The 14,800-nt window shown below is 40.3% G+C and overlaps 1 protein-coding gene and 1 pseudogene across 1 annotated transcript in view; one reads left to right on the top strand and one right to left on the bottom strand.

Moving 5' to 3' along the window:
* SMYD2 (SET and MYND domain containing 2) overlaps positions 1 to 14,800 on the top strand; it is an 86,341-nt gene that overhangs the window by 44,586 nt on the left and 26,955 nt on the right. Inside the window, exon 3 of the mRNA XM_072647854.1 lies at positions 8,676 to 8,786. Within this exon, the coding sequence (XP_072503955.1) occupies positions 8,676 to 8,786 (111 nt within the window). The remainder of the gene's footprint in view (positions 1 to 8,675; positions 8,787 to 14,800) is intronic.
* Positions 12,162 to 13,348, bottom strand: LOC140529299 (L-lactate dehydrogenase A chain pseudogene; annotated as a pseudogene).

Here is a 14,800-nt window from a genome sequence, read left to right as displayed (position 1 = left end):
AGACTTCCATAATAGTCATGTTGTATAAGACTAACTGTATTTCCCTCCATTCTATCCTGTCTCCCATTTGTTCTGTTCTCTCTTTTGTCCTTCTCCCTCCCCAAAAGTGTTTACTTCTAATTACTCCCTCCTCCCATTTGCTCTCCCTTTTATCATTCCCTCTCCCCACCACCCATTTATCCCCTTCTCCCCTACTTTCCTGTAGTGTGAGATAGATTTTCATACCAAATTGAGTGTGCATGTTATTCCCTCCTTAAGCCAAATGTGATGAGAGTAAGCTTCACTTTTTCCCTCTCACCTCCCCCTTCTCCCCTTCATTGAAAAAGCTTTTTCTTGACTCTTTTATGAGAGATAATTTGTCCCATTCCATTTCTCTCTTTCTTCTTCCAATATATTCCTCTCTCACCCCTTAATTTTATTGTTTTAGATATTATCCCTTCCTATTCAACTCACCCTGTGCCCTCCGTCTATATGTATATAATCCCTCCAACTACCCAAATACTGAGAGAAAAGTCTCAAGAGTTACAAATATTATCTTTCCATGTAGGAATGTAAACAGTTTAACTTTAGTAAGTCCCTTGTGATTTCTCATTCCTGTTTACCTTTTCGTGCTTCTCTTGATTCTTGTGTTTGAAAGTCAAATTTTCTATTCAGCTCTGATCTTTTCATCAGGAAGGCTTAAAAGTCCTCTATTTCACTGAATGACCATTTTTTCCCCTGAAGTATTATATTCTGTTTTGCTGGGTAGATGATTCTTGGTTTTAATCCTAGTTCCTTTGACTTCTGGAATATCATATTCCAAGCCCTTTGATCCCTTTATGTAGACGCTGCTAGCTCTTGTGTTATCCTGATTGTATTTCCACAATACTTGAATTGTTTCTTTCTGGCTGCCTGCAATATTTTCTCCTTGACCTGGGAACTCTGGGATCTAGCTGCAATATTCTTAGGAATTTTTCTTTTCAGATCTCTTTCAGGAGGTGATTGGTAGATTCAATATGTATTTTACCCTCTGATATTCTAGAATATCAGGGCAGTTTTCCTTGATAATTTTATGAAAGATGATTTCGAGGCTCTTTTTTTGATCATGGCTTTCAGGTAGTCCCATAATTTTTAAATTGTCTCTCCTGGATCTGTTCTCCAGGTCAATTGTTTTTCCAATGAGATATTTCAAATTGTCTTCTATTTTTTTCATTCTTTTGGTTTTGTTTTGTAATATCTTGGTTTCTCATAAAGTCATTAGCTTCCATCTGCTCCATTCTAATTTTTAAAGAATTATTTTCTTCAGTGAGCTTTTGAACCTCCTTTTCCATTTGGCTAATTCTGCTTTTTAGGGCATTCTTCTCCTCATTGGCTTTTTGGACCTCTTTTGCCATTTGATTTAGTCTACCTTTAAAGGTGTTATTTTTTTCAGAATTTTTTTTGGATCTCCTTTAGCAAGCTGTTGACTTGTATTTCATGATTTTCTTGCCTCACTCTCATTTCTCTTCCAGATTTTTCCTCCACATCTCTTACTTGATTTTCAAAATCTCTTTTGAGCTCCTTCATGGCCTGAGATCATTGCATATTTATTTTGGAGGTTTTGGATGACGAAACCTTGATTTTGATGTTTTCCACTAATGGTATGCTTTGTTCTTCCTCATCTGAAAGGATGGAGGAAGATACCTATTCACCAAGAAACTAACCTTCTATGGTCCATTTTTTCCCCCTTTTTGGGGCATTTTCCCAACCAGTTACTTGTCTTTTGAGTCCTTTGTCAAGTGTAAGTTCTTAATTCCTCCAAGGTGGCACAATCAAGACTCCTCTCCTGGCCTGCGTTCTGGTCTGGGAGCAACTGCAAGCTTTTCTGCCCAGGATCTGCAAATAGAGTTTTCTCTCTACAACTACCTCCAGCTCCACCAGGCCAGCGTTCCTCCTCACCCCAGTGCCACTCAGGGCTAAGTTTCAAATCAGCTGCTTGATTCCCCCAGGGTCTTTAGGGTGAGGGCTCCAAAAATAGTTACTGCAGCCAATTGGGGCCGGGGCTAAGGCAGGACCTGGCTCCCTTCTCACTCAGGTGAAAGAGATTTCTCACAGACCTTTGAAGCTGTCTCTGGTGTTTGTGGGTTGAGGAATATGGGACCTATAGCTGCTGCCTGGGATTCTGCTCCCTGAAGCCTTCTCTAGTCCTGTCAGTGCAGTGCAGTGAGGCCCAAGTTGGGCTGGGCACCGAGCCTGGTGTGATACGCCTTTCCTGTTGGCCATCAGGCTGTCTTAGGCTGGAAATCTCTTTCACTCTTGTCATTTTTTGTCTTCTGCTGCTCTCAAATTTGTTTAGAGTCATTTTAACAGATATTTTATGGACTTTGGGGGAAGAGCTACAGCACATCCATCCTTCTACTCCACCATCTTGTCTCCAGCCCCCCTTGTAGTTTCCCCTTCCATTCCTTTTTTTTTTTTTTAAGATACCACGTGATTGACATAAGCAGTGTGTTATACTGGAAGAAAAGGCGGCCTTGGTCTCATATTGATCTAGAGGCAAGTCTCACCTCAGATATATTCATCGTAGACATTGTAATGGAGGAGAGAAATTCTGGGTAGAGACTGACGTGCACCCAGGATTTGGGGAAAACAGATTTCAGAGAGTTCAGAGGAAATATACTTAGGAACCTATGGAGGAAAATGCTCTAGGGGAAGTTAGTCTGGGAGTGATGGATGGTACATTCTCAAGAATAAAATTCTAAAGACATAAGGGGATCTAATTCCTGGGAAGAAAAGAGGAATTTGTCTAAAGAGGCCAGTGTGGATGCACAGGAAACTCATCAACCAACTTAGATATTTTTTAAATGTACTGAATATGGGAACAAGGCTAGTAACAGTAATAAGATTGTGGCATAGTCCTGTAAAAATGTATCTGAAATTCTAGACCTTAGAATGATCTTGAGGCTGGTCAAGGAAGCCAAAAACAACAAAAAAGGATGTGGGTTCTGTTTGTTTGCTTGTTTAGCACTATTGGAAGAAAAACCTAAGTCAAAGAAGGAACAGGATCTTTGCTTAGGACTGACAACAGAGAGAAAGCAGAGCTTCTCTGTTGGCATTTTGGGTCTGTTTTCTCCACAAAGGAGAATGACATTTATTCTGGAAATGACAGAACTCAAAAATCACTAATGGGGGCTGATACCCATGATAAGTAAAGAGAGATCACTTTGCTACCCTTGATGGATTCAGGTCAGCTTGTCCAGGTGATCCTAGAAGATGTAAATGCTGAGCAGGTGTTTTATTGAAGGATCATAGAAAAATGAGAAATATACAACAGATTTGGAAAAGAGCAAATATTGTTCCAACTTTCCAAAAAAAAAAAAGGAAAAAATTCTAGGCCAGTTCAAATTGACTTTGATTCCTAGGGAAATTTCTAGAATAGAGCCTTAAAGTGTTCATTGGTGAATATCTAGGAAGGGAAACATTGATAACAAAGATCTAGCATGCTTCATCAAGGGCAGATTGTGCCAGACTTACTTTATTTCCTTTGTTGACAGGATTATTAAAGTCATATCTGAAGGGAATGATGTGATATCTAGATTATAGGAAATCTTTTTTAGTGAAGAAGATGGAAAGATAGAATTAGACAGTAATACAAACAGATGGATTCAAAATTGGTCAAATGGTCAGTCTCAGAGTAGTTTTTAATGGTTTGGTTTTATACTCTGTACTTATCAGACTTCATCAGAATTTTTATGTTCAATTCTGGGCGCTGTGGTCTAAGAAGGACATCGATAGGTAAGAGTGTCCATAGGAGGGCATCAAAAACAGTGGAAGATCTTGAGTCCTTGTCTTATGAGGATTGGTTGAAGTTGCTGGACATCTTTATCCTGAAGAAAGGAAGATTTGAGAAAGGTGGGAGGTTATAGCTGGCTTCAGATGTCTGAAGAGCCACTTGACTTGTTCTATTTGCCTCTAGAGAGCAGAGCCAAGAGCAACAGGTAAAAGTTTCAGAGGCAGGTGTAGGCTCGATGTCAGCAAAGCCTTCTAATAAATAAAGCTGGCCTGTAATGGAGTGACCCACCTCTGGAGGTGGTGGGTACCCCTCACTGGCTATCTTCAAGCAAAGACTGAATGACCGCTTGTCAGATATGTTATAGTGGTTCTTCTTTCAGTGAATGGATCGCGACTGGCTGGCCATTGAGTTCTTTCCAACTCCCAAATTCTGTGGTTTCATGACTGTCATCCACTACCTTGTGGGTTCAGGGGCAAATTGCTTCAATCCTGTGTCCAGACAACTCTCTCATAATAGAAATTACGGACAAATTGCTTATCTTCCTTATCATTCAACAAGTAATGATTGTTGTTCAATTGTGTTGTCATTCAGTCCATCCAATTCTCCATGACCCCTTTTGGGATTTTCTTGGCAAAGGTACAAGAGTGGTTTACCATTTCCTTCTCCAGCTCATTTTACAGATGAGAAAACTAAGGCAAACAGGGTGAAGTGACTTGCTCAGGGCCACAGAGCTAGTAAAGCTGAGGTTTTATTTGCAAATAAGTCTTCCTGACTCTCTCCATTGTACTACCTATCTGTCTAGGTAATGATTAAGCTAGGCTTTGTGCTAAGTACTGTGGATACAAACAATGTGTAAGAAGACTAGAAAGAGAAGAGGGGACCAGGTTATGAAAGACTTTGAATGCCAGAGGATTTTTTTTTTATTTGATCCTGAAGGTGATAGAGAACCAGTGGAGCTTATTGAAGAGGATGCAGGCTATTGCAATAACTTAGATTTGAGGGGATGAGGGACCTACACCAGGTTGGCAGCAATGTCAGAATATATGATGTTATGAAGATAGAATCAACAGAACTGGGCAACAGATTGGATGTGAGGGCTGAGAGGCTGAGGAGTTGGTACAAGCCTGAGTGACTAAAAGGATGGTGACATCCTTGCCCTTGATAGTAATAGGAAAATTAGGAAGAAGGGAGGGCTTAGAAGGAATGGAAATGAGTTCAGAGTTGGACATGTTGAGCTTAAGATGTTTATGGAACATCCAGTCTGAGATATCCAATAGGCATTTGTAGATAAGAAACTATGCACTGGTGAAGGAAGTTTCCATATTGGAGGTTTCCCACATTAGTGAAATCACAAGTTCTGGGCCAAAATAAAAATTGATTAGCACAAATGGGACTAGGAAGCAGTTTATGACCATGGAAAAAAAATACTGATCTTAAGAGTCAAAAGACCTGGTTTGATTTAAGTATATGACCTTGAGCAAGTCACCTCGTAATCTCCCTGGGCTTCTGTTCTGTCATCAATAGATAAGCTAGAATGTCCTTAAGGTTCTTCCAGTTATGAATCTTGTGCATAAATATTATCCTATTTATAACCATTAAGTTCTGGGGAGAACTTGACAGTGTCTGGGTTTCTTTGGAGAGCTTGAAGTTTCTGTGTCTAGTCAATGATTTTTTTTGAAATCTGAAACTGATCCGTAATTTATGTTCTCTTTTGTGAGAACCCCATTTCCATTTAACTGTTGCTACCACTGTCTCTCTGATTTTAAATTGTAAAGAGGCAATTATGATTCCCAAATAGAAGACAATGAAGATAGTATAGACAAAAATATCATGGCAGACACCCACATTGCCACATGCTAATACACACTTTAAAAGGCAAAAGTCTGTATCCACCCGTAGGAATGTAGATTTAGAGTTGGAAGAGACTTTAAAAAGGTCATTGGGTTCAACCCTGTTGTTTTACAGATGAGAAAAGGGAAACCCAGAAATACTAAATAACTTCTCTGATGTCACTCTGATAGGAAATGACAGAGCCTGGATTCGATCCCAAGCCTTCAAACTTAAAATCTTATGCTTCCTCCACTGTCCCATTCTTAGTACCCATTATCCAAGGCTGAGGTTCCCTGTGTTCTTGCCTATTACCTTTCCCATCCAAGTATCCTAAAAGTGACTGCCATTTTAGGTACATCCTAGATAGCTGAGTATTCCTTAATCCCATGATGTTTGTACAGAAATAGCTGCCTTCTCTCATGACCAGGATGTTCAGAGGTCTTAGAACCAACTATATATGAGTGATAAAAATGATTCATAGCTCACACTGATGTAGTACCACAGTGAATAGAGCTCTGGGCCTAGAGTCAGGAAGACCTGAATTCAGATTCAGCCTCAGATACTTACTAGCTGTGTGACCCTGGGCAAATCACTTAATTTCTGTGTGTCTCAGTTTCTTCAACTATAAAATGTGCTTCATAATAGCACCTACCTCTCAGGATTGTTGTGAGGATCGAATAAGATAATATTTATAAAGCTTTTAAATTTATAAAGCTCTTAAAAGCTTTTAAAGCTGTGTATGCACAGTGCCTGGTATATACTGTAGTAGACATTGAAATATTTATTTCCTTTCTTCCTCTCTCTTCTCCCTCCTGCTTGCAATGGTACTTACTATAGTGCAGTTTGTTTTCTGTATTTTACAGATGAGAACACTGAGGATCAGAAGCCCTAGGTCACACGCCCAGGAAAGTGAGGTCTTTTGACCTTGTCTAGAGATTTTTTTTTCCCCACAACACCATATGCCTCATCTGTGGTTAGATGGCGTTTCTAAGCAGAACCACAGGAATTGTCTCTACCCACTGACATTTAAAGCCGGTCTTTGTATTTGTGCATGCTGTAGCTATAGCTGGGTGAATAAAGTTCATAGCAGAGAAAAACAATTAGCAAATCTACTAACTGTGCTTAAACATACACGCACACACATACACGCACACACATACACACACATACACATACTTTTCCCCAAGATTAATACTTATTTTAAGTACCTCTGCCTTGATTACAAGTGTTAGCACACTCAGCAAGCATTTGTTATTAATATAAGCAAGCTCTTACTACGTGCCAGTCACTGGTGAGGACTGGCAATTCAAAAATAAATTAAAAAGTCTCTGCTCTCAAGGACCTTACATTCTAATGGGGGAACGCAACCCCTAAAAGAGACCTGAAAGATGGTGGGACATAGTAGAGAAGAACAGAGGACAGCCTTGTAAGAAATGAAGATAGGTGGGCTTGGGTGTTCTTCAGTGGAGGTTCTGGGAGGAGCTGTCCAATCTGAGTGTGGTACAACAAGGGTAGGAGGTACTTCCATTATGTGAATTCCAGTGATCCTTCAATCAATCAAGAAACATTTATTATTTAGCACCTATTATATGCTCGGGTTCCAGGACATGAGTTTAAAAAAAAAAGGAAGAGAAGAAGAAAAGGAGAAGTATGATGAACCTATTTGTTCATAGCAGGAATCAGGTCATGCATTCTTTTCTCATTTAAATAATAGTGGGGGAAAGACAGACCTATGTACAAAAAGAACATAGCTTCTTAACTTGGTTTCCCTGAGACACTGGTTGTGATATATGCTAGTGCAAATGAAGTATAGCTTCAAAGAAAATCAGGAGAGCTGTGTCTTAACATGTGTTCTTCTCCCCTTTCCCTCCTCCCCCTTCCATTTGTCTCTGACTCTCTGCGGAATAGGAAGGAAGTTCTCTTACACATCTTTATTTACTTAACGAGATGATATTTAGCACTTAGCATGTGCCCAGCACGTAGTAGGCACTTAATAAGCTTTTTATAGTGCAGATGCTTCTTCTATCAGTACAGATCGCTACCTCTCTTCACCTTAATGGATATCTTTGAGAACTCTTGGTGACTTGAAAATTCATCTTCCTGGGGCCAGCTGGCGAGAAGCCTGTTCAGACTTAGCTAGGTTGCTGCTCAGATGACAGACATTCAGTCTGTCACTGTCCATTTTGGAAAGGCCTTCTCGAGTTTGTGCTGTGCTGGCATCGCATTCTAGAATCCGGGGCTGTTTCCAAACCACGATGAAGAATCTAAGGAGGAATTTTAGTGTGTGGACCTAAGTATAGGTTAGGGAATTGTTTTCTTTTCAGCTAGGTCTTTCTTAATTACATTTGGCCTCCACAGGGATTTAAAATGAGTTGCTACGATCTGAGTATTGACTGTAAGGGAAGCTGGTCTATGAGATTGCCTGACTAGCAGAGAAAAGATATTTTGAAACCATAAATTTTTCATGAATAATCTAGTAAATTGAATAATCCACAGGTATGGATAATTGGCTGGGGGCTCGGTGGATGAACACGCAACCTAGAGTCAGAAAGACCTGAGTTCAAATGGAACCTCAGATACTTACTAGCTATGTAGCCCTGGACAAGTCAGTTAATCCTGTGGGTCTCAGTTTCCTCATCTGTAAAATGAACTAGAGAAGGAAATGGCAGAGCACTGCAGTATCTTGCCGAGATAACCCCAAATGAGATCATGTGAAGAGTTGGACATGACTAAAGTGATTGAACAAATGAATTGTTGAGACAGGATTGTATATTGTTCAGAGCAGTGAACTGGATTCCTAAGGGAAGTCGCCATAGAAATATAGAAGATGTGAATATAAACAGCACAAAGTAAGTTTCCTCATTTCAGAAACATCTGTCAGGACCAGCTCCAAGTTAGAGTCCTTTCTGTCTTAAAAAGATTCTTTTATCTTCAGCATTGGTGAATATTCTCGTGATTTCCAAAAGGAAACACATTTCACTTGACCTTCACTGGGGGCACTGACTGCATCCTCTCTCTTCACTTTATTTCAGTGTTTTGTGGGGTTTGTTTTTTGGGTTTTTTTTGATGATTATTGCTATCTTTCACCTTTCAGAAAGAAGATTGGCCCATGCACAAGCTGGAATGTTCTGCTATGTGTGTGTTTGGGGAAAACTGGAATCCCTCTGAGACTGTGAGGCTGACTGCAAGGATCCTGGCCAAACAGGTGAGGGAAAGGACCACATTCTAGAACCATTTTGTTCTGTCTTCCTTTGTTACAAGTCAGGAAGAAGGGTGGCTGACCTGTTTGTTCCCAGCTCTTGTAAAAACCTGTTCGACTCAGTGTCCTATTCATATCTGTATTAGGTCGTTGAAGGGGAAAATAGCCAAAGCTTAAGGACAGAATTTTGTTTGTCCTGTGGGAGCATCTCTGTGGGTATCAGTGGATGGCCACAATCTGACTGAGATTACAGCGACAGCGTCCTATTCTGCACCACTTTGAAGGATTTCAGTGGAATTTAGTGACCCTCCAAGTACATTAAGGAATCTGGCTTACTGTGTAAGAATCCTGGGGTGCCAGAGTTTCCTGAGAATCCTCTGAGACATCCTGAGCATCCCTTTCCTTCGTAGAAACTCTTGCCAGAAAAGCTTCTATCTCTTCCCTCCACCTCCCCCAGGGTCCTGTCACTTCCTCATAGTATGAATAGTTAGATAAAGCAAATGGAATGGACCTGGGGCAAAAAAGAGAGCTCACCTAGTCATTTTGGAAGACTTCAATAGGCTGCTTTTAAAATCAGTTTTTAATTGATAGCTTTTGTTTTTACATCACTTAGATCTCTCCCGTATCATTGTTCTTCCTCCCTCTCAGAAAGCCATTACTTATTATGAAGAATTTCTTTTTAAAAAGATGAAAATGAGAGGAGGAGTCAGTAAAACTTATCAACAAAATATGTTCTAAGCAATGCTCCTTGTCTGTGGATCCCAGTCGCTGCAAAGGAACACGGCATGGTATTCTCGTCCCTCTTCACTGTGACCAAGTTTAGTCTTTATAATTTACCCAACATTCATTTCTGTTGTTTGGTAGTGATTGTGTATGTATATGTAACATCAGTGTTCTATCTCTCCAGCTGCCCACACAAATGACAAGTGTATATTTACATACACTATGCATTGCATACATGTAACACAGTGTAACATACTTCAGTGGTATTGACTGGACGTACATGTGTGTTCTGTATGCCATCTCTGCATACATACACATATTTGTGTGTTGTTGTAGCCATTATGTAATGTCTCCTTGACTGCTCACTTTTCTTGGCATCAGTTCATGAAACTCTTTCCATGCTTCTCTGTATTCATGATGTTCACTGATTTTTTTCGTCATATTAATATTTCATTTTATCTTTGTGTCACACTGTTGAGCTGTTTTCTAATCGATGGGAATCTACTTTATTTCCAGTTCTTTCCTACTACAGAAAGGACAACTGTAAATATTTTAGTATACATGAAGACTTTCTTTTTGTCAATAATGTCCTTAGTTTATATGCCTGGCAGTGGTATTTGGGGGTCAAAGAAGTATAGACATTTTAGTCACTTTATTTGCACAGTTCCACTTTGCTTCCCAGAATGATTGTACCAATTCACAGCTGCACTAGTCTTTCTACAACTTTTTTGTCATTGATGATTCCTGTTTTTTGACGTCCTTGCCAGTTTGTTAGGTGTAAGGCAGGAGTGGGAAACCTGCAGCCTCCAGGTGACATGTGGCTCTCTAGGTCTTCAAGTGTGACCCTTTGAATATAGGGCCCACTTGAGGACTTAGATGACCACTTGTCTCCTTGAAGCCACAGGTTCCACACCCTTTGTGAAAGGGATTATTTTGATTTGCATTTCCCTTATTATTAGTGATTTAGAGGATGCAGGAGGAGACTAGGCCATTTTTTTTCTTAATCATTTTAGCATTTTTGTTCCTGACAGCAAGAAAGTTATATTTTTAAGAGATATACTCTGTACTTGTCTAACCTTGAGCACCCCACCCCTGATGGTTCCAAACTGTGTGTATGTTGGCAAGCCTGAGATATAGCTGGGAAATACAGTGCGATAATAGGAAAAAAGAAAGAGCTGGTGAAGAGAAAGGGGAAAGGGAAGGGAATAAACATTCATAAAGCACCTACAGTGTTCCAGGTACTGTACTAAGTGCTTTACAAATATTGTAGAGAGTGAGGAGATAAAAGCAATGTGTGCTTATGATGGGGTACAGTAGAAGCCTACTCATCATTTGCAGATTCCCTCGTACCTGAAGTTGACTACCCCTGCCCAGTGACCAACTCACCACCAGCTCCCCAGTTGCTCTGTCCTTTACTTGTTAGGTCAGTTATGAGCCTCTAATCTCAGAATGACAAAAGGAGTCCTAGTTAGGAAAGGGACCAAGGACTTGTCCTTATATTGCAATGGAGTGGGATGGGTGGAGCATACCAGAAATACTTTGAAGGCTCTTCTGGTTAGGGTGAAGTTGTTGGCAAGGACACTCTACTATAAATCTTTTTAAAGGTGAAATTTCATCCAGCCCTTCGCCAACCTCTCTTCTCCCCCTTTCCCCACCTCATTTCTCTGTTTTTCAACTAAGCCAAATTTATTCACAAGGATTAGCACGTCCACAGCTCAAATATGATATGAAGGGTGTAAATAGAACTATAGCATTTTGGAACTCTGAGATAATCTTTCTGCAAATTCTCCTTTATTCAGTATGGTCAGAGATTCACTGAAGTGCCCTTTCCTCTTCTGGGCCCCACCATTTATGGGAAATAGCAGGGTTAGGGCTGAAAAATGGAATTTGTTTTTTGTTTGTTTTGTTTTTTTATGCTGGGAAAAGAGGAGACTAATGGGTGCTAGGGAGGAAGGCTTAATAACAGTGTTTAAGAATGTGCAGAGATCCTGTTGAAAGGTGGAATTTATTTTTCACCAAGGATAGGAAAAGGAGAAAATGAGCTTACACTCTAGTAATAAGAGGTTGGCTAAGAGGAAGAACTTTCTGACAGGCAGAGAACTTAAAAGGAAAAGGAAGTAATGGAATCACCTTCCCTGAAGGTCCCTTTTTATTTTATTTTTTTTATGTTATTAGTTGCTTATTCAGTATTTAGGGTTAGTATGACACTTGAGGAATTGGTTGTGTTGTTGTACATACACAGATCTTTTTATACAATATGGGAATGTACAACTATTGATGTGTGTGTGTATGTGTGTATGTATGTATGTATGTATGTATGTATGTATGTATAGGCAGACAAAATCAGGTCCTCAGGAAAGGTGATACACAGGGCGATGCAGTAGTGCCCTAATGGAGGGGAGCACAAAGGTGATCAGTGCATCAATAAAGAATTACTACTGTATGGTGTTTTGTATCCAGGAGTATTGTCTTCTGGACTTAAGGGAACCTGTACCACCTACATACAAAGCAGGTAGTTTATATACTTGTGGGGCACTGGCTCTGCTTGACACCAACCACTGAGACTATACAGGTCATATCCAGCATCATATGCTAACTACCCTGTTCTAACTTTAGGAAGAAACTGGAGTGTGTTCACAGGTTTTACATTTCTGGTGTTTAATCACTAATCAGAGGAAGGATTTGGTCTATCTGAAAAGTGGATCATACATAACCCCTCAACCCCTGTCACGTTCTCTTGATGGCAGCACATTCAAAGGCTTTAAAATTGCAACTCCTTCTGGATTCCCCAAAGAGTATCTGCGTTCTTCTTTAAATGGCTCTCTTCCTCCAGATTCAGGTTGACCTTCACCACATCTGAAATGCCATTCTGCCCCACTACACATGGGACAGTAAGAAAGACATCCTCTTTAATGCCATATAGGCCTTTAATCATGGTGGAAATTGGATGAGCTCTTCTAAGATTCTTCATAATGCTTTCTGCCAGATCTGCCACAGACAAGCCAATGTCCCAGGAAGTGTAGCCCTTCATTTTGATTACCTCATAAGCACTTTTGACCACCTGTTTATGAACATCTTTCCAATGTTCTGCATCAGCATCAGTTCCCAAAGAAGGATGAAGGTTCTTTAGATACACACTGGCAAGATTCACACCGCTCCACACAGGAACACTGGAGTCTCCATGCTCCCCAAGGACCCATCCATGACAACTTCAAAAATGAACACCAAGTCTCTCCCCCATTAGGTAACGGAAACGGACAGAATCCAGATTGCAACCACTTCCAATAACATGGATTTTAGGAAAGCCGCTTAGCTTCCAGGCCACATATGTCAAAATATCCACTGGATTGGAAACAATAAGCAGCTTGCAATTAGGGCTGTATTTAATAATATTGGGAATGATGAATTTAAAGATGTTCACATTACGCTGGACCAAATTAAGATGACTTTCTCCCTCTGTTGACGTGCCTCAGCTGTAACAATGACCAGCTTTGAGTTTGCAGTCACACTGTAGTCTTTGCTGGAAACAATCTTTGGCATTTTGAGGAAAAGGCTGCCATGTTGGAGATCCATCATCTCTCCCTTTAGTTTGTCTTCTATTACATCAACTAGGGCAAGTTCATCAGCCAGTTCCTGTTAAGATACTAATGGCACATATTATGCCAACTGCACCAACCCCAACAACAGTGATCTTGTTCTGGGGAACCTGGTCCTCCTTTAGGACATTCAAGATAAGCTGATCCTTGACAGTTGATGCTATTTTGGAGGGTAGGTGGGGGGATAGCTGGTCAGGCTGCACAAATTCTGAGATAGATGTGAGGTTGCTGCTCCCAGGCTCGCAGAAGGTCCCTTTTTAAAAAAAAAAGTATATGGATAAACACACACATGCATACATATATACACATAGATCTATATTATCCATGTTATCTACATTTATATATCTTAAATAATAATTCTATATAATATAATGCTATATGATATATAATAATATAATACATGCAGACATTTAAGATTATATTTTATTATAAGATTGTATTGTATTACTTAAGAGAAGTCCAGCTTGGCCTGCTAGGGTGGCTGTGGTCAGGGCCTCTAGGGAAAGGCCATCATGGTCTTCATGCTCACAGTTAGCTGGCCTGCTGACTTTGTGGTGGTTCTTAATCTCAGGTGCCTGTGATAATGACAGTCTTCTAGAAGTTTTTCACAAATGAACAATTCGTTACAATTAAAAGCTATCGTATAGTACCTGGCCGGTAGTTAACCCACCATACTCTTAAGGAGTTCATGCCAGATAGATTTGCAGTAGTAAAAATAATACCATATATTTCAAATCAAAGTTAACCCAGCTCAAAAATCTGCCAGAAGTCTTAGCTTAAGAATCACAAAATCCACGCCGGCCTTCAGCATTCCAGTCGTGCACTGGGGAATGTGGCTGATGTGAGCTTAAAGCTAAGTGTTATGTTACATACTTGCTGTACCTTCCTATCGAACCTCCTTCAACCCCGAAGTTGGTGAATAACCAGTGTGGCCAAGGAGCTGGAGACTGGCCACTGAGCTCGACCTTTGAACTCTTGCCAGCATTGGTATTCTTGTTCCCCACCTCCTAGCCTACTGAGCATCCATTAGTCCTCTCTAAGTGTTTAGAAGGCCAGTGATACACTTAAAGCCTTACCTGTCAGTGAAGCAGGCACCCTGGGAGTGAAGCAGAAGAGATAGAAGGCAGTGATGCTGGCTGAGCTGGGCAGTGGAGAGAACACTAGCACTGGAGTCAAGAGGACTTGAGTTCAGATGCAGCCTCAGTCACTCAGTCACTTACCCTCTGTTTGCTTCAGTTTCCCCAGCTGTAAAATGGTATTACAACAAGAGAAGGAAAGAAGACGGGAAATAAGCATTTATATTACACCTGCCATGTACTGAGTACTGTGCTAAGCAGTTTTATAAATACTATCTCATTCAGTAATAGCACCTATTTTCCTGAAGTTGTGCAGATGAGATGATACCGTTTATAAAGAGTTTGACAAACCTTAAAGCACTATAGAAATGCTAGCCCTTATTAGCTATTTTTATTTTGTGAATAAGAAGTGTTTCTGTTTTGAATATGAAATCTGAATTTACTTTAGACAGTGCTCCAAGTTGATCATTGGGCAGATAGTACTGGGCTAGATTTGTATCAAGGCAATGGAAAATCTAAGTGTCTAGAGAAGTATGAGTGGATATAGCACTAGACTTGAAGTCAGGAATACCTGGGTTTAAATCCCACCCCACATGGTTAATAATTGTATGACCCTGGGAAGTTG

The sequence above is a fragment of the Notamacropus eugenii genome, chromosome 2 (genome assembly GCF_028372415.1).
Source record: "Notamacropus eugenii isolate mMacEug1 chromosome 2, mMacEug1.pri_v2, whole genome shotgun sequence".
NCBI lineage: Eukaryota > Metazoa > Chordata > Mammalia > Diprotodontia > Macropodidae > Notamacropus > Notamacropus eugenii.
Note: the sequence above shows the minus strand (reverse complement) of the source record. Positions and strands in the feature narration are given on the sequence as shown.